The sequence below is a fragment of the Microcebus murinus genome, chromosome 5, assembly GCF_040939455.1.
Source record: "Microcebus murinus isolate Inina chromosome 5, M.murinus_Inina_mat1.0, whole genome shotgun sequence".
Lineage (NCBI taxonomy): Eukaryota > Metazoa > Chordata > Mammalia > Primates > Cheirogaleidae > Microcebus > Microcebus murinus.
The window spans coordinates 14247610-14271519 of record NC_134108.1 but is presented as its reverse complement, the minus strand read 5'-3'; the positions used below and the strand labels follow the sequence as shown (position 1 = coordinate 14271519).

Below are 23910 nucleotides of genomic sequence, written 5' to 3'. Positions count from 1 at the left end.
CCTGCCTGCTTCCGTCTTCCGCTCGCTTCCTAATCCCGCTCCTCTCGTCGCCCTGTACTGGCCCCGCCTTCGTCCCCGGATGAGCGCGTGCTAGTGCCAGCCTTTGCTTGCCACTTGTACGGGCGCCAAATAAAGTTTCCTCATTCAAAAGCTTTTTTTTAATTTAAAGCCACATCGCTCCCTTTCTCAGTTCCTCCTCAGCGGAACCGTCTCTGTTTCTGCGGCCGGTGCGACCCGAGGGTTGGAGCCGCCATCGCAGAACGTAATGGCTAAGCCTCCGGCGTCTCTCTCGGGACAGGACGTAGGGTTTGTCTCGCCTTTCTCCTCTTCACTTCTGCGGGAAGCCGGGCCTCGCCGGGAACGTGTGGGTGACAAGCGGAGGGCGCCTGCTTCCGCGTGGGCTGTTCGAGTCCCGCGGTCGGGGTCGGCTTCCCAGGGGCGCCTTTTCGGCTTTCGATGGCCGGCTTGGAGGCGAAGGCGAGGCGGCCTCAGCGGAGGGAGTCCGCCCGCCGCGGCGGCTCGCAGGGGTCAAGACTTGGATCAGCTTTGCAGTCTTTTCCTCGCGGTCACTTTTTATTTATTTACTTTAACCAAGGGGCTTTCAGGGGAGTTAAAATTCTCCTTAAAAGTTGGGAATCTTAGGTCTATTGAAAATGTGTTTCTTCCTGTTGCCGGTCAGTCATCGTCTCACAATAAAACTTGTCTGTAACATTTTGCTTTTTTTAGTCGTCACCTTACATATTGTGGGCAAAGTTGTGGGCGACCATAAAAATTACATTCATTTGCATAAATTGGATGTTTATATTCGAAATAAGTCCTTGAAAATGTTGTGATAAGAGAAATGGTAATACTTTATAATTAAAGCAAAATCTCAAAGGACTGTCACTTATCGTTTCTGCTGCTTTGGAAAATTCAAATGTCAATTGATTTAATGTTCCTTCTGTCCTTCCAAGGTATTAGTGACTTTAAAAAATCAATTCTAATCGGAGTAGTTACTGTGCACATTAAACCTAATCACTATTTTAGGATACTCAAAGCACCACGGAGCCAGAAACGCGTATGCAATATTTTCTTTAAAATTCAGTAGCTATCGTTTGAGGAAATAATTTAAAGACGTAAGTACTCGAGGTACAACTGGATAATTTAAAAATTGTCTTTTGTGACCTGAAGATACAGACACCGATCCGCAAAGTTCCGTGCTCTACGTTTAAAACTGCCCAGAGGCCGGGCGTGGTGGCTCACGCCTGTAATCCTAGCACTCTGGGAGGCCGAGGCAGGCGGATTTCTCGAGGTCAGGAGTTCAAAACCAGCCTGAGGAAGAGCGAGACCGTCTCTACTATAAATAGAAAGAAATTAATTGGCCAACTAATATATATAGAAAAAGTTAGCCGGGCATGGTGGTGCATGCTTGTAGTCCCAGCTACTTGGGAGGCTGAGGCAGTAGGATCGCTTGAGCCCAGGAATTTGAGGTTGCTGTGAGCTAGGCTGACACCATGGCACTCACTCTAGCCTGGGCAACAAAGTGAGACTCTTGTCTCAAAAAAAAAAAAAAAGAAAACTGCCCAGAATTTCGCCATCCAGTAGCCTGTTTTTTCTAACTGAATTATATGTATTTCGTAAGAAAACAATTATATAAGACGATAATCTGTTAATCTTGATTTTTATATAAAATCAAGAATATTTTTAATTTTTTTAATGCAAGTATAAGTTTTTTCTCATCTCTGTCTTTCTTCATTCTTTGACACTTCTGTAAAATTTCTAATTTTTTGGCTGGGTGAGTGAGAGTAGCATGCCTTAATTTGTTTAGGGGCAGAATAGAATGGAAGCAGAGTGCAATAGAGTACAGGCAGAGAAGACAGCCAAGAAAACCTTTGAAAAGATTTAAAATTGGCTTAGAATATAGATTGAGACAGAGAAGAGAAACAGGTTCACAAATAGCTTTCTTTGTTCTTCAAACACATTAGTGTCTTTAAGGCTGTTTTACATGCATTGCTTCATTCATCTTTCTAAGCAGGTGAAGTCACTTAGTAAGTAATAGACCTTAGACAAGAGGCTGTTTGATTTTTAGGCTAATCCTTTTTCTCTCCTATCATATTGTTAATCTACTTACTGATTTAGGAAAATAAAAGGAATAGAATAAGAAAGATAAGACTAATTAGAGTCTAGAGGAGAATCTGGGATTAGGGGCACCAGGACTATTAGCTTCCATGACATACCAGAGAAATTTTTAGATTTTCCTTTGTTTTGATATAGTAGTCACACAATACTGTTTTACCTTTTTAATAGCTACATAAGAAGGAATTTTAATTTAAATGGGGTATTCCAGAAACTAAGATAGCCTTTATAGCAGTGGTCCCTAACCTTTTTGGTACCAGGGACCAGTTTAATGGAAGACCCGGTTCCTAAGTTTCATGGAAGACAATTTTTCCATGGAAAGGGAGGGTAGGAGGGAGGACAAAGAAAGGTATGGAGGAGAGGGAAAGGGTGGGGTGAAAGGTTGGCTGAGCTCAGGTGGTGACTCTGTCTGGTTCCTAACAGGCCATAGACCAGTATTGGTTGGGGACCACTGCATTACAGTATTGATGCTCCTTAGTAATATATTGTATGTGACTCTTTTTTTCTAGATCATTTACATATTTTACAATTAAAGACAGACTACCACAGATCTTAACTAAGGCTATTGATACATTGCATCGACATAAAAGTGAATTTTTTGAGAAACATGGAGAGGTAAGAATTATGTTTTTACTTTAATTTTTTAAAATTCTTTAACAGAAACACAGTAAGTAGTTATTGAAGTTATCAGTTTTCCTATAAAGTGTAAAAGTGAATACATGGGCCAATTATTTATCTGGCTGTAATGTAATAGGTTGAAATGAAGTATAATCATGTGGTAGTCAAGGTTAGAACAGCCAATCCCATTTAGAAAAAAATTGTGTTCCAACAATTCTGTCAGTTATTTAGACTTAAGAACATATTTTCTAATACATACAATGTTATAAATGGTGACTAGGTTGTTGACTTGCTCAGGAAAGCTTTTTAAATTTAAATTTAGCTGAATTGCAGTATTTATGTTAATAATTTGAAATCTTGAGTCCTGAAAGCTACGGGTGCTATTCCAAACTCAAGGTAAAGAGTGATATGATTGAGTGACACGCTATACTAATTAAAGATGAGAAAGACTCATTAATATTTAGAGCAGGGTGGACTTTATTTTATTTTATTTAGAGAAGGGGTCTTGCTCTGTCACCCAGGCTGGAGTGCAGCAGCATGATCATAGCTCACTGCCACTGTGAACTCCTGGGTTCAAGTGATCCTCCTGCCTCAGCCTCCCATGGGATGGTACTTTAGAAATCACCTTGTCCATTCAGTTACTAGATGAAAAATCCAAATAACTATATATAATTATATTTTGTAGGTTTAGCTCTTTAAACTTGCAAGTTCAGCAGTCTATTACTCAGTAGACTGTAAAAGACCATGCATATACCAGTACATTTTTATTTAAAGAGTTAACAACAAAGATACAGAGAAATGGTTTTTTCTTCCTGGCCAAATTGAGATGGGACAAGGCAGCATGTAGACAATTTGAGCATAATATTGTGTTTCTTTCAACTTCTTTTATATTGTCTTCTTTGAAACTAATCGTGGCACAATACAGGAATCACCTGTTCTTTTGCTGAGATCTAGCTTATCTTGAACACTGACTTTTTTTTTAAGTGTTAAATAATCTTTATTTGATATTACACATAAACCACACTAAAATGCCATTCAGTAAATAAAAGGCAGCATTTTAATAGACATAGGGAATTAGATTGGCATAGTAAAGACCAAAATTATAAAGTAAACATTGATACCTTTATCTCCAGCCCTTGCCTTTAACAGGTTAATGAACACAAATTAAAACATTAGTGAGCCTTGCTTGGTTCTAATACAGTGAAGGGGTTTCCCTAGTATTTAAATATATTCTCACAACCAGTTATATAAATCTAAATATAAAACCAATCTTTGATAGGTTTTGAGATGGTAATTTACCATCTTTGTGAAAAGTTGAACATTACTAATTAAGTCCAATCGTATCTTTAGAAGGAGAAAACAGTGATAGCACTTACTGAATTGGAATTATTATCAAAATTCAAAAACCTGATCATATTCATTTAACTATAAGCCAGCCTTAGTTAAATGAGAACTGTCCAACAAAAATATTCTGATATTCATTCATGATCTGAATTCTGGTGTATGAGACCAATTAAATTGTGGTACACATAAAAAAGTCATGAGACATTTCTGTTTTATAATAAATAAGGCAGTGACCAATTATTACTCATGAGTAGCTTTTTTGAGATAAGCTATCAAGTCTGCCCTTTCTGCCTACTCCTTAATGCTGGTGAAGATCATTTTCATTCCAGGGATGTACTTCTTGGGATTCTCTCAAAACTCCATCAGTGTATCCTGTCCTCAGGTGATGCCTTTGTTATGATTGGTGTCTGGTTAAGAGAATCCAGCAGGCTGATCTGTCTTCCACCCATAGAAGCCATGGAGATTTGGCCCAGTCTTGTACTTGCCTCCCTTTTCCAGGGTGTGACCCTGGGCACACTTCGGAACAAAAAATGCCTTTCTCCATATCACCCGTGTTTAATTCTCTTGCCTTTCTTTATATCACCCATGTTTAATTCTCTCTTTGGTTGCTGACAGTACAGTGATAACCCCCTCTGAAGCCCAACATGCCACTCTCTAAGGCACTGACATTTCTGTTGATGAATGGTTTTAATGTTATCACAAAAACATGGTTTTGTTTTGAAATATGCACACATTTAGTACACAAGTATAATTTAGCCAAGTTTGGGTTGTTCACTTGAGTATTTTGTCATATACTTAAGCAGGTCCCCATAATAGTTGAACTTGTAGTTTCAGTTTTTTCAACTGCAGTGATCTAAAATGCAGTAATTAAGTTGCGGTATATTACAGCTTGGCCTGTATGCCCATAATCATCAGGTGACCATGCTAGCTGAGAGTGAGAAAGCAGGGCCTATTGTCCCTCCAGCTCTAACCCATTTCACACTCTCCTGGGGATGGGACAAGACCTAAATAAAAGGTTGACATCAGTCTGTTTTTGGTAGCCTTTCAGTCTCCTTTTGCATGCATCTCTCATACCTATGGCCACTCTCCCTAGGCCCCACATGTTCTCCTAGCTCCATAAGCCTCCAGTTACACCAGAACCAGGCTTTTCCCCAAAGGAGCCATGCTACACAGTTTTCTGCCCTCCTGTCTTAGTGGCCAAATGTCTATCCCCTTAGACTACCTGGTTTGCCAGACATGCGTCCCTGAGAGACAGGGGTCCGGGCTTTATTCATCTTTCTTTGGCCCTGAATTTAGTGACTGACACATAGAATTGAAGCAAGTTAACAAACTGGCATTAACACAAATATTAGTCCATTATGTCTTCTAGGTATTTGCCTGTGTAAAAGAGGGTGCTCAAAACCTGTAAAAATCTTAGTTGTTGGAATTTATGCTTAAATAATTAGTTGAAGTTGAAGAATTTAGGGTAGAGATTTAGAAGGAGAGAGCCTCTCAAGAATGTGGGGAATCTGGGGCTCAGCTCCTAAAATTTGTATTTTTAACAACTTTTCTTCTATTTTTGAACTTGTAGAATCTCTAAAGCTTCAGCCTTTCATTCTAGTGGCAAAAGAAATTGTACTTGGGAAAAAAAAAAAAGATTGGAGAGATGTCTGTATTTAGACAATTATAGGCCTGAAACTAGGGACTAAATTTTCCCTTAATATCAACATAGTGATAATGATTTCATAAAAATATTCAATTGGGTTTGATGTTTATTTCCTACAGTTTTTTCTGTATGTTTGTTAGGCTTGCATCTTTTTTTTAAATGGGTGGGAATCTTGCTGGTATAAAACCAAAGGTTTCATTTTCACTGCATTCTGATCCCGTAACATTTGTCTCCTCTCCAATTGGCCTGTTATGTTGAGATAATACTGTAGCACCTTGTGTGTCAGGGTATCTATCTGTAACTTGGTGGAAAACAAGTAATTAAAAAAATCCTTTGAGCTGCCAAAAGAAACCTCAGGAAGACCAGAATAACCATTTGGAAGCATGAAAGATGTGGAAGATCTCATGATTGGTCCTCTTCCTGTGTGTGGTAATAGTCATCCCACCCAAAGATACAGAGGGGCCAGAACTTTAAAAAAAAAACAAAAAAAACCCCAAGGTAGATAAGTTATGATTATGTTGATATGAAATCTGTATATGTTCTTTGATTTTCAACTTAAGAATTCTAAATTTAATGTTTACAGTAGTTTGTGAAAGACATAAAATGTCATTTAGAAATAGGATATTTTTCTGTCCTTCTTAAGTTTAGGTCCATAAAAATATATTCTCCTAGAGGAATTACACATTCATGCACACACACAAACACACAATTTATTGTTCTTGTATTTCCACAGGAGGGCACAGAAGCTGAAAAGAAAGCTATCTCTCTTCTTTCTAAGTTACGGAATGAATTGCAAACAGATAAACCATTTATTCCCTTGGTTGAGAAATTTGTTGATACTGATATATGGAATCAGTACCTAGAATCTCATCAGACTCTTTTAAATGAAAGTGATGAAAAACCAAGGTGGTTCTACTCACCATGGTTGTTTGCAGAATGCTACATGTATCGTAGAATTCATGAAGCAGTTATCCAGAGGTAAGTAGGTAACCATCAACTAGTAAATGTTTAGATACTTTATACTTTTTTTGAAATTATAAAAGGATAAGTTTAAAAAATAGCACCAGTAGAAACCTGATTTAGTTGAGTTCATCAAATATTAATGGCATTGTTAGACACTTCTGCAAAATGTTACAAATTTAATAGATTCTTGGCAGTTGTAATCCACTTGCCTAGAATAGATATAAGATTAAATATGTGAAGCATGAACTAATTAAAAATTCTTATAAAGACTTATAGAGTAGAAAAAATTGTACTTATTGAGCAAAAAATAATAATTTGAAATAATTACATATATATAAAATCAAGATACCTCAAAGTAAGCATATGTTTTATTTATAAAAATAGATAATGTGCCACATTTATTTGGTATAAGGAGTCATCAGTCAGACAGTGAATCACTCTATTTTATATACTGTCTCAATCTTTAGTCTTGTTTTTTTTTTTTAAATGGGTAGGTTAGAAAAAGACTCTGAAAGTTACACATGTGTTTCAAAGTAACCTTTTGTAGGCTTGTTTATGTTAATTTTTCCTAAGAAACTTCTAAAATAGAATTGATTTATAGTGCAAACAAAAAGTTAATGTGAACTGTCCTTTTAGCTCACAGGTTCCAAAATACATGTTTGCTGAATAAGAGGAATCCTTTGGTATCTGTTCCACATAGAGTTAAGATAATTTAAAATGATCGATAAGCCAGTTCTAATTGTAAAATACAATTATTTTGGGAAATATATGTAACTTTGAGTCTGTTCATTAGCTTTTATTATCTTATTCTTTATAAATTATTTTTTTAAATCTCAATTTGTTTTTGCTGAATAGATAGATTTTAGAATTTCTGCTCTAAAAGCAATGTATACTATTCAAAATCTGGTACACTACCTGGCACATAGAAGTCACTGCAGCAGGAGATGTAAGGAGCTGTCATCTATGGAATACTAGCTATGTTACAGTTACTGTGCAACCCAGTGAAGTGTAGGCATCGTTATGGTTTCCATTTTACAGTTACGATGACTGAGGCTCAAAGAGGCTCATAATTTGCCCAAGCTGACATGGCTAGTAAATGGCAGAGTCAGGATTTGAGCCTTGTCTGTGTAAATCAGATTAGAGTTCTCATCAGACTGTTCTTCCAAAGTAGTAGATTTAGATGGCTGTCAAGGACCAAGAGTAGTCTGAAATTATGGTCATGGTTCCATAACTGTGGGAATTATTGGAAAATATTAGTGATATGAGCTAAAGCTGCCAAGGTGTTGAAAGACTGGGTGACACCTTGAGTAGGGTTAGTAGAGTTTGTAAGTTAGGCAAAAGGAATACTATTTTTCTGATTTTGATTTTAGAGGTGGATCAGGTTTAGAGAATAAAAATATCTAGGGCAGAGTTCACAAACCTGGATACACATTTACAACCCAGTTGGGGAGAGGGAAGGTGGTTTCAAAGATGCAGATTTTTAAATCATTATGTTAGAATAAATACTGATCCTTTAATTTATCCAGGGTGGTGCCTGGGTATCAGTTTTTCTTTAAGTACCTCAGGGAATGATACCCACTGGTCCAGGGAACAACTTGTTAAACAGGGTAGAGGGAAAATGTAGCTTTAAGTTCAAGAAACTAGAATGTTTAGTCAGCCATGGATGTAGAACTCTTCCCAAAGTGATTTCTGTGGCAGGTATTTGACTGTCTGGGGATTGGTGTTACATTGTGCTAGAACTCAACTTTTAGATAGGTATAATAAAGAACTGTGTTATGGCAGAACTAGCACTGAAGTAGTTTTTAAATGTCTAATTGATCAGGTTCTGGTAGGGGGAATTCCTGTCTTGGGTCAGTGGCAACTCCAATGTGACCAAAGAAGGGTCTTCTTAACTTTTGTAGGATCCTAAAGCACATGTTAGCTTTAGGACATGTTCCTGTTGATCTACCTTTTTATACTGACACATGCTTCAGTAGTCTGCCAGGCTAAATTAAGATTCAAAGTTTAGCCATATATGAAATTAAGTAGATATACTTCAGATATCGAAAGATGAAAGTACAGAGAAATTAGCAGACATTTTAAGACTTTTTTTTAAAGTATAATTTATAGAGAAAAATGGACATGCCTTAAGTGTTCAAGAGCATACTCATGTACCCAGTGCCCAGATCAAGAGACAGAACCTTCCTACTATCCCAGACCCCAGTGACTGTGAGTCCCCTTCCAGTCACTGCCATCAAGGATGGCCAGTAATCCTGACCAATGTTTTGCCTGTTTATAAACTGTATTGACATGAAATTATATGGTGTGTAGTTTGTGTCTGGCTTCTTTCACTCATTCGTACATTGGTATGATGCATCCATGTTGTTGTGTATAATTATAGATCATTCTCGTTGTTTCGTAGTATTGGCATTATATGAACATATTGCAATCTATTCACTTACTCTATTGCGATGGGTGTTTTAGTGGCTTCTGGTTTGGGGTTATTATGAAGATTGCTGCTATAAACATTCTAAGACCTTTTGCTGAACATGTGTTTGTATTTCTGTTGGGTATATCCGTAGGAGTGAATCACTGGGTCAGAGTTTATGAATGTATATAGCTTTAGTAGATCCTAAAATAGCAAACATTTTAAAATAAGAAATTATCTGTATTTATATAAATTTATTCTTACAAATGTGAGAAATAAAGCTCATTTTTAATGTGAGGCATGACTTTAACCTCATGAATGATTTGTTAATAAAACATTTGACATGGGTTGGTAAACTTTTTTGTAACGGGCTAAGTAGTAGGCTTTGAGGGACATGTGGTCTCTGTTGCAGCTGCTCAACTCTGCCCTTGTAGTGTGAAAGCAGCCAGAGATAGTATGTGTAAACGAGCATGGCTGTGTTCTACTAAAACTTCACCCATGGACACCAAAATTTGAATTTCATGTGTCACAAAATACTACTTTTCTTTTGCTTTGTTTTCAACCATTCAGAAATGTAAAAACCATTCTTAGCATGTAGGTCACACAGACCAGGTGGTGGGCCAGATTGGGTCTCTGGGCTACTGTTTGCTTACCCCTACACTTGAACCTACGCATCCAAATGATTTTTTTATCCTTTTAAGTCACCTTGAGAGACTGACTGATTTCAAGAATGCTGCCATTGCTAAAAACGTCTTTGAATTCTTTGGAACTTCTTTTTTTTTTTTTTTTATTTCGGCATATTATGGGGGTACAGATTTTAAGGTTTCAATAAATGCCCATTTCCCCCTCTCCCCCCAAAAGTCTGAGTCTCCATCATGACCATCCCCCAGATGCTGCACATCTCACTCATTATGTATGTATATACCCGTCCCCCTCCCCCCTCCCACCTGCCCAATACCCTATTACTGTAGTACCTATGTGTCCACTTAGGTGCTACTCAGTTAATACCAGTTTGCTGGAGAATATATCTGGTGCTTGTTTTTCCATTCTTGGGATACTTCACTTAGTAGTATGGGTTCCAGCTCTAACCAGGAAAATATAAGATGTGCTATATCACCATTGTTTCTTAGAGCTGAATAGTACTCCATGGTATACATATACCACATTTTATTAATCCATTCTTGGATTGATGGGCACTTGGGCTGTTTCCACAGCCTTGCAATTATGAATTGTGCTGCTATAAACATTCGAGTGCAGGTGTCTTTTTTGTAGAGTGTCATTGGATCATTTGGGTAGATGCCCAGCAATGGGATTGCTGGATCAAATGGTAGATTCACTTGTATCGCTTTAAGGTATCTCCATATTGCTTTCCACAGAGGTTGAACTAGTTTGCAGTCCCACCAGCAGTGTAGGAGTGTTCCTCTCTCTCCACAACCACGCCAGCATTTATTGTTTGGAGATTTTTTGATAAAGGCCATTCTCACTGGGGTTAAGTGATATCTCATTGTGGTTTTGATTTGCATTTCCCTGATGATTAGGGATGTTGAGCATTTTTTCATATGTTTGTTGGCCATTCTTCTGTCTTCTTTAGAAAAGTTTCTGTTCAAGTCCTTTGCCCACTTTTTAATGGGGTTATTTGATTTTTTCTTCCTGATTTTCGTGAGTTCTAAGTATATTCTAGTTATCAGTCCCTTATAAGATGCATAGGATGCAAAAATTTTCTCCCATTCTGTAGGTTGTCTGTTTACTTTCATGACTATTTCTTTGGCTGTGCAGAAGCTTTGTAGTTTGATCATGTCCCATTTATTTATTTTTGTTGCTGCTGTGATTGCCTTTGGGGACTTCTTCATAAACTCTTTGCCCAGGCTGATGTCTAGGAGAGTGTTTCCAACTTTTTCCTCTAGAGTTCTAATAGTTTCATTCCTTAGGTTTAAGTCTGTTATCCAGCGTGAGTTGGTTTTTGTGAGAGGTGAAAGGTGTGGGTCCTGTTTTAGCCTTCTGCAGGTGGCTATCCAGTTTTCCCAGCACCATTTATTGAAAAGGGATTCTTTTCCCCAGCGTATGTTTTTGTCTGCTTTGTCAAAGATTAGATGGCTATATGAGGATGGTTTTATATCAGGATTCTCACATCTGTTCCACTGGTCAATATTCCTATTTTTGTGCCAATACCATATTGATTTAATTACTACCGCTTTGTAGTATAGTTTGATATCTGGCATATTAATGCCTCCCATTTTGTTTTTGTTGCCTAGAATTGCTCTTGATATTCGGGGTCTTCTTTGGTTCCATACGAAGCGTAAAATTATTTTTTCTATATCTGTGGAGTATGCTGATGGGATTTTAATAGGTATTGCATTGAATCTGTAGATCAGTTTGGGTAGTATAGACATTTTGATGATATTGAGTCTGCTGATCCACGAGCATGGTATGGATTTCCATCTGTTTACATCCTCTGCTATTTCCTTCCTCAGTGTTTCATAGTTCTCCCTGTAGAGGTCTTTTACGTCCTTGGTTAAGTATAGTCCTAGGTACTTTAATTTCTTTGTTGCTATTGTGAAGGGAATTGAGTCTTTGGTTTGGTTCTCAATTAGATTGTTGTTGGCGTATATGAATGCCTCTGATTTCTGTGTATTGATTTTGTATCCTGAGACTTTACTAAATTCATTGATCAGTTCCAGGAGTTTCTTGGTTGAATCTTTGGGGTTTTCTAGATACAATATCATATCATCAGCAAACAGTGAAAGTTTGATCTCTTCTGCCCCTATTTGGATACCTTTGATTCCATTTTCGTGTCTGATTGCTGTAGCCAAGACTTCCAGCACTATGTTGAACAGAAGTGGAGATAGTGGGCAGCCTTGTCTGGTTCCAGTTCTAAGTGGGAATGATTTCAATTTTTCCCCATTCAGTAAGATGTTGGCTATGGGTCTGTCATATATGGCTTGTATCATTTTTAGGTATGTCCCTTCTATGCCTATTTTCTTAAGTGTTTGTATCATGAAAGGGTGTTGAATTTTGTCAAAAGCTTTTTCTGCATCTATTGAAAGAATCATGTGGTCTTTGTTTTTGCTTCTGTTTATGTGGTGAATTGCATTTATAGATTTACGTATGTTGAACCATCCCTGCATCCCTGGGATGAAGCCCACCTGGTCGTGGTGGATTATTTTTTTGATAAGCATCTGTATTCGGTTAGCTAAGATTTTGTTGAAAATTTTTGCATCTATATTCATTAGGGATATTGGTCTGTAGTTTTCTTTTTTTTGTTGCATCCTTTCCTGATTTTGGTATCAGAGTAATATTCCCTTCATAAAAGGTATCGGGGAGGTTTCCGTTCTTCTCGATGTTGTGGAATAGTTTCTGCAAGATAGGTACTAGTTCTTCTTTGTAAGTGTGGTAAAATTCAGGTGTGAAGCCATCTGGACCGGGACTTTTCTTTTTAGGGAGAGTTTTAATTGCTGTTTCTATTTCAGCTGTTGAGATTGGTCTGTTCAGGGAATCTATTTCTTCCTGGTTGAGCCTAGGGAGGCTGTGTGTTTCTAGAAATTTGTCCATTTCCTCCACATTTTCCAGTTTGTGTGCATAAAGATTTTTGTAGTATTAATAAATTGTATCTTGTATCTCTTTGGGATCAGTTGTGATATCTCCTTTTTTGTTCTTGATGGAGCTTATTAGAGATTTCTCTTTTCTGCTTTTCGTTAGCTTAGCCAATGGTGTGTCAATTTTGTTTATTTTTTCAAAGAACCAACTTTTTGTTTTATTAATCTCCTGAATAGCTTCCCTGTTTTCAATTTCGTTTAGTTCTGATTTGATCTTGTTGATTTCACTTCTTCTGCTGGGTTTGGGCTTGGTCTGTTCTTCTTTTTCCAGCTCTTTGAGTCGTTTCATTAGATTGTCTATTTGTGATCTTCTTGTCTTTTGGTTATAGGCATTTATGGAGATAAACTTTCCTCTCAGAACTGCTTTAGCTGTGTCCCAGAGGAGTTGATAACTTCTCTCTCCATTGTCGTTTTCTTCATAGAATTTTTTTATTTCCGTCTTGATTTCTTCATTTACGAAGTAATCATTTAGTAAGGGGTTGTTTAATTTCCACATTTTTGTGTAGAAATGTGAGTTTCTGTTAGGGTTGATTTCTAGTTTTATTCCACTGTGATCTGAGAAGGTACATGGTATGATTTCTATTTTTTTAAATTTCTTGAGATTTTCTTTGTGTCCTAGGATATGGTCAATCTTAGAGAATGTCCCGTGAGCTGATGAGAAGAACGTATATTCAGTGGATTTTGGGTAGAATGTTCCGTAAATGTCAGTCAGACCCAATTGTTCTAGAGTTTTGTTTAAGTCCATTATTTCTTTATTAATTTTCTGTTTGGAGGATCTGTCTCGTGCTGTCAGTGGGGTGTTGAAATCTCCGGGGATTATGGAGTTGCTATTAATCCATTTGCTTAGCTCCAGTAAGGTTTGCTTTATGAATCTGGATGCACCTAAGTTGGGTGCATATATATTTAAAATTGTTATCTCTTCTTGTTGAACTGTGCCCTTCACCATTATATAATGACCCTCTTTGCCTTTCACTACTTTTGTTGGTTTAAAAACTAAATCATCTGAAATTAGAACTGCCACACCAGCCTTCTTTTGGCTTCTAGTTGCTTGGAATATTGATCTCCACCCTTTTATTTTTAGTCTATATGCATCCTTGCAGGTTAGATGTGTTTCCTGAAGACAGCATATACTTGGCCTGTATTTTCTTATCCATTCAGCCAGCCTATGTCTTTTGAGTGGAGGGTTTAAGCCATTCACATTTATTGAGAGAACTGATAGGTAAGGTAGATTACTGATCATTCTGTTGGGCTGGATGTTGTTGCTATGATTTCTGTCTTGAGCCATTGTAATATCTGGCCTTTAATATCTTTGGGTTTTGGTTGTTTTTATATTCGTGGGTTATTATTATGATGTTCCGTGCATAATGCTGTTTTAAGTACTTCTTGTAGGGCTGGTCTTGTCTTGGTGAATTCTCTGAGCCTTTGCTTGTCTGAGAATGTTTTTATTTCTCCTTCATATACGAAGCTTAGTTTTGCAGGGAATAATATTCTAGGCTGGGCATTGTTTTGTTTCAAAAGAGTGAAAATGGGGCCCCAGTCTCTCCTTGCTTGTAAAGTCTCATTAGAGAAGTCTGATGTTATTCAAATTGGCTTTCCCTTGTATGTTACTTGCTTCTTTTGTCTTACAGCTCTTAGAAGGGCCTCTTTAGTTGATACTTTGGTCAGTCTGATGACTGCATGTCTTGACGTCTTCCTGTTTGCGTTGAATCTCCCAGGGGTCCTCTGAGCTTCTTGAACTTGTATATCGAGATTTTGAGCAAGGCCTGGGAAATTTTCCTCTATTATATCTTCAAATAGCTTGTCCAACCCTTGAGTGTTGTCTTCTTCCCCTTCTGGTACCCCTATGACCCTCACAGTAGGTTTCTTCACATAATCCCACAGCTCTTGTAGGCTTTGCTCCTTTCTCTTGTTTCTCTGCTCTATTTCTGTGACTGATTTATTTAATTGGAGGGTGTTATCTTCAAGCTCTGAGATTCTTTCTTCTGTTTGATCTACCCTGTTCTTGAGACTTTCCACTGTATTTTGTAGTTCCTTGAATTGATTCTTCATTTCCAGGAGTTTGGTTACACTTTTCTTCATTGTGTCTATTTCTTTTCCCATATCCTGGAGGCTTTTTGTGGTTTCTTTGTGTTGGTCATTGAGTTGTTGTTGCAGCTGGGTGAGTGTTCTTATGATCCACATACGAAATTCCTCTTCTGTCATATTGGTTGCCTGATTTTGGTCGGTGTCCATTTCTAGGGGGCTGGTGCTCCTCTTTGGGGGTGTGTTTTCCATTTGGTTCTTCATATTTCCTGAGTTCTTTCACTGATTTCTTCCCATGTCGATCAGTTGTTGTTTCTTTCTTTAGGTTATTGTTTGGGTATTCACACACCTTGTTTAGTTTCTGAGGCGTTAGGTGGTTTCTGTGGGTGAAATTGGACCACTCCCTGTATATTGAGTCAGTGGGTGCCGTGGAAAGGCTGTGCAAGATGCCGTCCCTGTCAGTAGGTGGCGTTTGCTTGGAGGAACAGGCTATACTGTCGATTTTGTGTCCTGTTATCTGCTCTTGTTCTGGGCGGAGCTGGGTTGGGTAAGCCTGCCCTCAGGCCATTAGCAAGGGTCAAAGTTCTGTTCTCTGCTTCTAGGGAAAGGTATCAGGGCGGGGCTGGAATGGTCCGGCTCAGCCAGAAAGTCTGCGTGTGGGGGTGGGGCTGTCTGAGACCGGCAGTCTGGAGCAGGCCTGGCTTCTTTCCACCCTCCCCAACTCCGCAGCTACTCCTGGGCCTCTGCCAGCAGGCCAGACCACAAGCCACCAGGCCTCCCCGGACTGTGATGCTGTCGGGGAGGTTCCCTGCACAGGAACGCCACCTGGGTTGGGCGCACGGCCTCCTCCTGGGAGGAGGGTTGCCCTCTAGGACGCCGATCCGCCCCTGGAGGCACACACACCTCAGTAAGCTGTTCACGTATAACCCTTCTGTGCCCCGGGCAATGCTAGCCCTCAGTGCAGGGGATCTGGTCTGCAGGTCCAACCTCTGGGTCCCAGAGTTCAAACTGTATTCCCACCAGGGAGAGGATTTCCGGTCCTAATTCACCCACAGGGAGCCCAAGCTGGGTCTATGTCTCTCAGCCTCTGAGTCGGCACCGTTCTCCTGGGAACACTGTGCCAGCAGCACCTGGGAGGACGGGTGGGTAGGGAGCTCACAGTCTGAGTTCTCCTGAGTCAGCTGTAGGGTCCCAAAAGAGAAGGTCCCGTTCCCTGGAGGTGCCTCTGGCTGGTGGCTGTATTGTCTCTCTGGGCAGCCGTGGGTAGGGTCGGCGGAGGGGAGGAGGAGGCAATATGGCTCCTGCCACGCGGCCCGGGTCTGTGCACACGGAGGTGCCCGGAGGAAGTTGGGAACCTGGTGCCACGTCTGCTACAGGCTCACTGCTGGCTGGCGGCGGCAGTCTCTGGGCTGATGTCCGCAGGTCTCTCCACCCTCTGGGGAGCCCACCAGCAGTCCCAAATGCAGGGGAGGGGAAACAGCAAATCCACCTACCCTTGCCGCTGGTCTCCGGGCTGCTCCGGTGGTCTCAGCCTCCAGTTCTCCTCCGCAGCCTCCTCCCGTGGAGTCTCCCGGGGTCTCAGGTACCCCTCCTTCCGGCCCTCGTCCGCTGTATGCTCGTCTTCTTGCTTCTTTCCTCTAATTTTCTCTTTGGAACTTCTTTCAGAGCCAATTTACATGTCTCAAAAAGAAAACTAATCTTCTCATTTTTTAGTTACTCCTCACTTTTGACCAAAATATGTTTTTTCAATTTGATATACACCTCATTTTCCTGAAACCACTCTGAGTAACTTTTGGCTATTTCCAAAAGTAAATTGACTTCAAAGAATGAAGATATATGATCATTTACCAGGACATTTAATAATGTGCCACGTTCCGAAGAAAATTCCAAAAGTGCTCTGAGTAATGGCAGCATCCATGGAATAAGGGTGTAGTTTCCCAAGGTGACTGACTGACTGGAAAGAGGCAGCAATCATTTGGATGTATAAATGCTGGTAGGTTTTTTTTTTTCTTTAAATCCTGTTACATCATTCTTACTGTTTTTATCCTAACATGGATGGCCTCTGGGAAAAAGTAGCTAACTGAGAAGATCCAATAATCTGAATGTAATCTGAATATAATCTTTTATATTCAATTCTATAAAGGCTATTAGTATTTATATCTTATTAGTTATGTTTTTCTTAGGTCAGTATTAATATAACTAAATCTCCCATTGGACAGCATGAAGATGTAGCAGTGGCACATACATGACTTTTGGAAAAATAAACCTGAGAGTAAAAGTTGCCCCCGAAATGCCTATGTATAAATGATCAGAATTTGTCATTCTAATAATAGTATTAAGTCTGATTTATCTCGAGTACTCATTCTGTTTCCCTAACATTTTATTTGACTCTATTAGTGATTACTTCATTGTATTCAGGTATTCGGTTTATATCCATATATTTGTTGTTGAAACCCTGCCACATTGGATGTTCAAAAAATGTTTGTTGAACTAAAGCAATTATCTTGAAATTTTGTTTCTCTTTCCTTCTTTTGCCCTTGAATCCTTGCTGGGTAAGTAATGATGGCCATAGTTACTATAATTATTTAATACTTCAAGAAAAATAGTTGCTTTGGTAGCTTTTGACACTTAATTACAATGCCTTTGGGGATTTATTTTTGTATAACTTGATTATCTATGTTATATCTAGTGTCTGTTACCACTAATTACTGAGATTTATGGTACTATTCTCTTTCCTTTAAAGAACTGCAATTACCCAACTGTAAAAAAACAAAAAAAAGGTACAGACTTACATAAATGTTTCACTTATGTTTTTCTCCTACTGTAGTCCACCAATTGATGACTTTGATGTATTTAAAGAATCAAAAGACCAAAATTTCTTCGAGTCACAGGAATCTATCATTACTTTATGTACTTACCTACAACAGTTGGTGAAAACTATTGAAGATTTAGATGAAAGTCAGCTGAAGAATGAATTTTTTAAACTTCTGCAGGTAAGTGTGATAATTAATCTCCCAACTGTACTTGGTAATTTAAACAGAAAATAAACTGGTACACAGTTAACAACAAAGCACGTATATATGGTTCAGTTATAATTGATAATTTTTTATCTAACAATAGTATTAAGAGATGAAAACCCATTTAATTTCTAAAAGTGAGTTTTGAAATCTCTGCTACTCCAACTGGAAATGATTTTAGTGGCACAGGAGTTTTCTGACTTCATAGATTCTTTTGAGAATACTTTGTCATGCTTTTGAGAATACTTCATGATGATTTGGTTTGTCCAGGCTGACTTGGTCTTCAGCATTGGGTCTGTTGCTTATTTGTGGTTGGACCTGAGGCATGTTATATAATTTCTCTGGGCTTCAGTTTCCTCGTCTGTTAAATGAGGATGATAAGATATAACTTATAATTCGAGAACTTAAAGTTCTCACTTTAATTCTAGTGAGAATTAAACTAGATTTATGCTGGTGAAGTGCTGAACACAGAGCCTGTTGTTTTTAGCAGGTGATAATACTTGGTGGTCAGTTGACCTAATAATAATATATTTCTTCATTTATCTTGTATTACATTTAGTTTTTAATTTATGCAAACATCCTAAAATTTCCAACATGTTAGAATCAGAACTGTCTGAAAACTTGTAGTATACAGTAGTATCCCCAGCCATCACGTTTTCCAGAAATTTGCTGACAGGTTTGCAGGGCATGACAAAGCCCTGATGAGACTTCAAGGGCAAACAGAGTCAGCTGAGAGATCACAAGTAAAGGCATATTTTGAATTTGGAAGAAAATTGTTAGGACATTGTTAACTAATAAACCTAGTCTTTTTGTTTTTTTGTCTTTTCCCCCCCTCTCAATTGTCCTTTATGCATAGCTTGGAATTGAAAATAAAAAGAAAAATAACGAGTGTGCCAGATCTGGGCTCCTAGTTAGCCCATTCTTTCAGGGAAAAGTCTTTGAATGTGTTCTTTGTCCCATATAAGTATAATCAGTTGTGAAGAAGAATGAGCACCCATCTATTGTCTGTCATCTAATTTGGCCAACAACTTCCCACTGCCACTCTGCTCCCAAGTATAGGGAACCATATTGAGCAACAGGTTAACATCCTAAGTCAAGAGAAGCTAGTTTGCAGAGGATGTTGACCCATTTTCAAAAGTCCTAGCATTGTCCGACTGTTCATGCAAACATTTCTGGGCATACTTTGTTAAACACTGTTCCAGGTGCTGAGCGCATGGTGGTGGGGAATAAAAAGTCTGATCTTCACTGTCGTAGAACCTGTAATCTTGAGGGAATATAGACAAATAATTGTACAAATAACTATGTAATTGTAAACTGGAAGATGGAGCGAGAGAATGTGCAGGAGGCCAACACAGAACCTGATTTCAGTTGGTGACGGCCACCACATACACCATTGTATGTGTTTCTTTAGCAAACTATAGAAAAGTGTGACCTTAGACACTGTAGTTATTATTTAAGCCTTATTTTTTTAAATCCATTCATCTGTTTTTAAAATAATATTCTTTGTTGGAACGTGCATTTTCTTACTTTAAAGCACAAATGAGAATAGAGTCTATTTTGGCTAATATTTTTTGGGAACTTTTGTATGTCAGATATTTGATACACTGTTTACATGCATTATGTCAATTATTTAATAATTCTCACAATAACTCTGTGAGGTAAGTATTACCGTCTTGTTTTCCAGTCAGAGAACCTGAACCTTAGAGATCTTAAGTAATTTGCCAGTGGTCATTAATTGAAGATGCTGGGATTTGAACCCAGGTCTGTCTGACTTAAGAGCCTGCAGTCCTAAACATGTAATTTTATAGCTTAAAAAAATAGTACTACATACCATTTTCTACAAACTAAAATTGTTATTTCAATTTAAAGCCAAATAATAGATAATTGATTGTGGTGGGTCTTTAGTTAACATTGCCTTGTCTAAAGAATTGGGTCTTTTTGTTTTTGGAGATAACTCCTGAGTAGCTAGGACTACAGGCACAGATCACCACACTTGGCTAGTTTTTTAAAAAAATTTTGTAGAGATGGGTGTATGTTGTCCTGGCTGATTTTAAACTTTGGCCTCAAGCAGTCCTCCTGCCTTGGCCTCCCAAAGTGCTGAGATTACAGGTATGAGCCACCGTGCCTAACCTAGAGTTGGGTCTTTAAACATCACCTTGTCCAACTTTTTAAATTTAAAAATGAGAGAACTAATCCCAAAGAGGTTATGTCCTATGATTATACAGTTAGTAAAAGAAACTGGGCAATTTCAGGGGCTTGGGAGGAAAAAAGGAACTTTTATTTTTCTCTTCAATCTGGATAATAAAGTAAACTCTGAGCCGCTCTTTGCAGCATCTGATGATGTTCTAATATCTGTAAGATGCAAAAACTTTTACTCTGAATAAATAAGGATGCTAAAATCACTAAAACCAGTTCTTTTAAGTTCATTATGTACCAATATTAAAAATTTCACTGTTTTACCTTATTAATTACAGCATCATATAAACAGTCTTTGCATTATCAATGTATAGATTTTATATTAAGAGTTTATAGAAATTTATGACTATTTTTAGCACCACCCTCCTCCACACACACATATATTATAGTAGAGTTTTTGTTGGTTATTCAGAAGAAGGGTGAATGTTTTGTACTTTTTCTTTTTCAGATTTCTCTGTGGGGAAATAAGTGTGATCTGTCTCTATCAGGCGGAGAATCTAGTTCTCAGAAGAGCAATGTAATAAATTCTTTGGAAGACCTAAAACCTTTCATTTTACTGAATGACATGGAACATCTTTGGTCATTGCTTAGCAATTGTAAGAAAAAAGAAAAAACATCTATTAGAGTGGATATTGTTCTGGATAACTCTGGGTTTGAACTTGTTACAGACTTTATATTTGCCAACTTCTTGTTGTCCTCTAAACTGGCTACTGAGATCCATTTTTATGGAAAAACTATTCCGTGGTTTGTTTCTGATACTACTATGCATGATTTTAATTGGTTAATTGAACAGGTAAAATGTAGTAATCATAAGTGGACATCCAAGTGTGGGGCTGACTGGGAGAACTATGTTAAAATGGGTAGATGGGTTTACCATGATCATATATTTTGGACTCTGCCTCATGAATACTGTGCAATGTCTCAGGTCGCCCCTGACTTATATGCTGAACTACAGAAGGCAGATTTAATTTTATTCAAAGGCGATTTGAATTATAGGAAGTTGACAGGTGACAGAAAATGGGAGTTTTCCATTCCATTTCATGAGGCTCTGAACGGCTTCCATCCCGCACCTCTCTGCAGCATAAGAACATTAAAAGCTGAGATTCAGGTTGGTCTGCAGCCTGGGCAAGGAGAACAACTCACAGCCTCTGAGCCCAACTGGCTGACCACTGGGAAATATGGAATATTTCAGTATGATGGTCCACTTTGACTCAGATTAGGAGCAATCAGTTGTGTGGAAAGGTCTACCAAGCATCTTTTCAGCCCTAGAAAAGCAGTGTGCCAGATTCAGTCACTTGACTGCTCTGCATTAGCTGGGAACCCTAGCTTCTCCATGCTCATTTACATGTACTCATTTTGTCCCACTGCATTGTTTTGGGGTTAGACGGCTTTAAGCTATTATAGTTATATATATTTATGTTTATGTTGGCATTTCAGTAACTTGTTTCAAGTTAAATGCATAATTTCAAGTGGTTTTAATGAACTTTTAATTGGATAGAAAGCAAAATATAAGTAAGTTCTTCTTTTAAAGTTACTTAATCCTATCTTTTTCTTAAATAACATATACTGCATGGTATTTAATATTCTAGAAAGCATGGAATTTAACTTGATTTTGGGCTCTTGAAACAATGGCTTTGTGAAAATACACATTTTAATGACTCTTTGTAAAGAGGCATTTCTTACAACTGTGATGTTTGAACACATTAAAGCAAAACTTACCTCATAAGTTAATTTTAACTTTTGTTCTTGAATTTTACTTCATTTCAATAGCTTGTTTTATTTGCATGTATTTGTATCTTGATTGGCCTATGGAATGGATATTAGGAAACACAAAATTGAATAGAGTGAAACAAATAGTATTTGAAGAAATGTAATACCTTTTACATTCTATTTATGATATCTTTAATAAACTGAAATTATTTTACCCCTTAAGTGCTTTAAATGAACAGATTTTTAGTTTGCAGTTTAAAAAAAATGTTTTAGTAGAAAAGATTTTTATGCATTGAACTTGGACTACTATCGACACTTTATTTTTTATATTGTTACACATTTTATTGGCCTTTATCACAGATATTAAGGGCTAAAAATTTCAGATCACTTTGTTTTGAAATGGAAATTGGAAATGAACCTGGAAATGTTTTCTTGCACTTGAATAATAAAATGAATTATACCAAAAATCTCATTGGTTTTATTTTCCAACCGGGAAAAGTCAAGAAAGGAACATTAAAAATGAAATTTACATAGCAAAGAAACTCATAATGTGTATTACAGATGTTGCTAAAAGCAGTAATTAAATAATGCCACTTACAAATGGGTCTATGCTCTTGCTAAGTGCTTAAAACTTTTTTATATTAATAAAATATTTACATAAAACTGCACATTTTGAATTGACTGTGTTTCCCTATCTACATGTGTTCCTTTTTAAAACTTTGTTACTAAAATGCTTCCATTTTAGAATTCTTTATAGACACTTCACATAATTTAGAACACAGTTGTATATTTGGGTTGTCTTCATAGCCACAGTGTGAGCTATTGTGTGGTAAATTATTTCTCCAAAGCACTTGGGTTTTTTTCCCCTTACTTTTATCATGTAGTTTATTGTTATTAAGAACATGACATTATGGTGTATTCAGAAGTAGTTCAAAACCCCTCCCTACCCCTGCAAGAAAGAGCAAGGGCAAGCTAGTGCAAGAAAGAGAGTATAATAAAGAGATCATTTACAAACTTTAGTCAGGATTTAGGAAGCCTAACAAGAAATACTGCAGAACAGACTCCCAGAGCTTAGGGGAGGGAATGGTTACTCGAACTTGGGGGGGAGGGTGGTTATATGGAAAGAGCTGCTTGAGAAGAACTGCGGGCTTTGATAGAACACAGTCAATCATCCACTACTGGACAGAATTGGTGGTATGAATACCCTGACTTCCCTCTCCTTCTGCCCTCTGTTCTCTGGCCAGAGCCTCCCATTGGCTCAAACAACTGGAAGCCTGAACACAAGAAAAGTCAGTGCTTCCCCAATCGAGTCACTGAAAAGAGGGAGAAAAACATTTTGCAGTGATACTGCAAAGGCTTAAAATGTTTGTCCTATCAGGACAGGCAGTAAGGTTGGATTTGGCCTATGGGCCACAGTTTGCCTACTCCAGCTAGGACAAGGTTTAGGATGTGGGTACATTTTCCATTTGGATAAATTTAAATTATTTAGTAAGTGATTATGTAGGTAGTATTCAGATACAGCGCAAAAATCATAGAAGGCGATAAAAGAATGACTAACATTTGGAAAACATTATACAGGGAAACACCGTGGAACAGTGGAATTACTGGCAGTCTTGAGCGAGCCCTGAGGTTTATGGTCATGATTTTAAATGAAACTAGTCAACTCAAATGTACGATTTTTCTCCTATATATTTCAATTGTTTAAGAAAATGGAACTTAGTTACCCTCAACCAAGGTCAGGGTTATGCCAGGCGAGTAAGATAGAAAGAGGAACGAGGTAATCGATTGTATTTACCAGGGAGCCATTATAATGATGGAACATGAAATTTAAGCTAGATAGTAAAGAAAATGAAGATAGGAGGAAAATGAAGGAATATGGGAGTTTGAAAAGAGAAAAGGATAGGACCGATGAATGAGAGGTCTTGATGAGGTCAGAACATTGTTGCAGTGGAACTATTCTAGTGAATTGAAAGGACAGTAGGTGGTGGTCAGAGTGGGGATGCTTGAAACCAGAGATAGTGTAGTTCCTGGTCTAGGCTGTAACCATGGGAACAGGTGGCTCAGTTAAAATACAGAGAAAAAAATCATTGATCCTGAGGCAGGTAATCAACTGTATGGTCAAGATGTTGGATGGGTCACTCAGTCAGATGTTGATGTCACCGAGGATGATGACAGAGGAAGGCAACCAGGAAAAAGTCTTCCATAGATGTAGTTGGCAAATTTTTTCTCAGGAAAATCCAGCCCTTCTCCTTGGTGGCTGAAAATAATAGGTTTTCCAAT

At 38.1% G+C, this 23910-nt stretch overlaps 1 protein-coding gene and 1 pseudogene across 2 annotated transcripts; one reads left to right on the top strand and one right to left on the bottom strand.

Annotated features, from left to right (window-relative positions):
* The first annotated feature begins 66 nt into the window (after positions 1-66).
* On the top strand, positions 67-22097 carry DCPH1 (damage control phosphatase 1). Of its 2 annotated transcripts, XM_012740923.2 has the most exons (5): positions 67-306; positions 2625-2730; positions 6456-6700; positions 17535-17700; positions 20369-22097. In XM_012740923.2, exons 1-5 carry the CDS (start codon positions 266-268, stop codon positions 21128-21130), a joined length of 1320 nt encoding a protein of 439 aa, XP_012596377.1. In that variant the 5' UTR covers positions 67-265; the 3' UTR covers positions 21131-22097. The 2 variants fall into 2 exon arrangements, with proteins under 2 accessions (XP_012596377.1, XP_012596379.1); XM_012740925.3 differs by lacking the exons at positions 67-306; positions 2625-2730 and adding an exon at positions 16559-16700 and having other exon boundaries at positions 6584-6700.
* Positions 3159-6460, bottom strand: LOC105858065 (cytochrome c, somatic pseudogene; annotated as a pseudogene).
* Positions 22098-23910: the final 1813 nt, after the last annotated feature.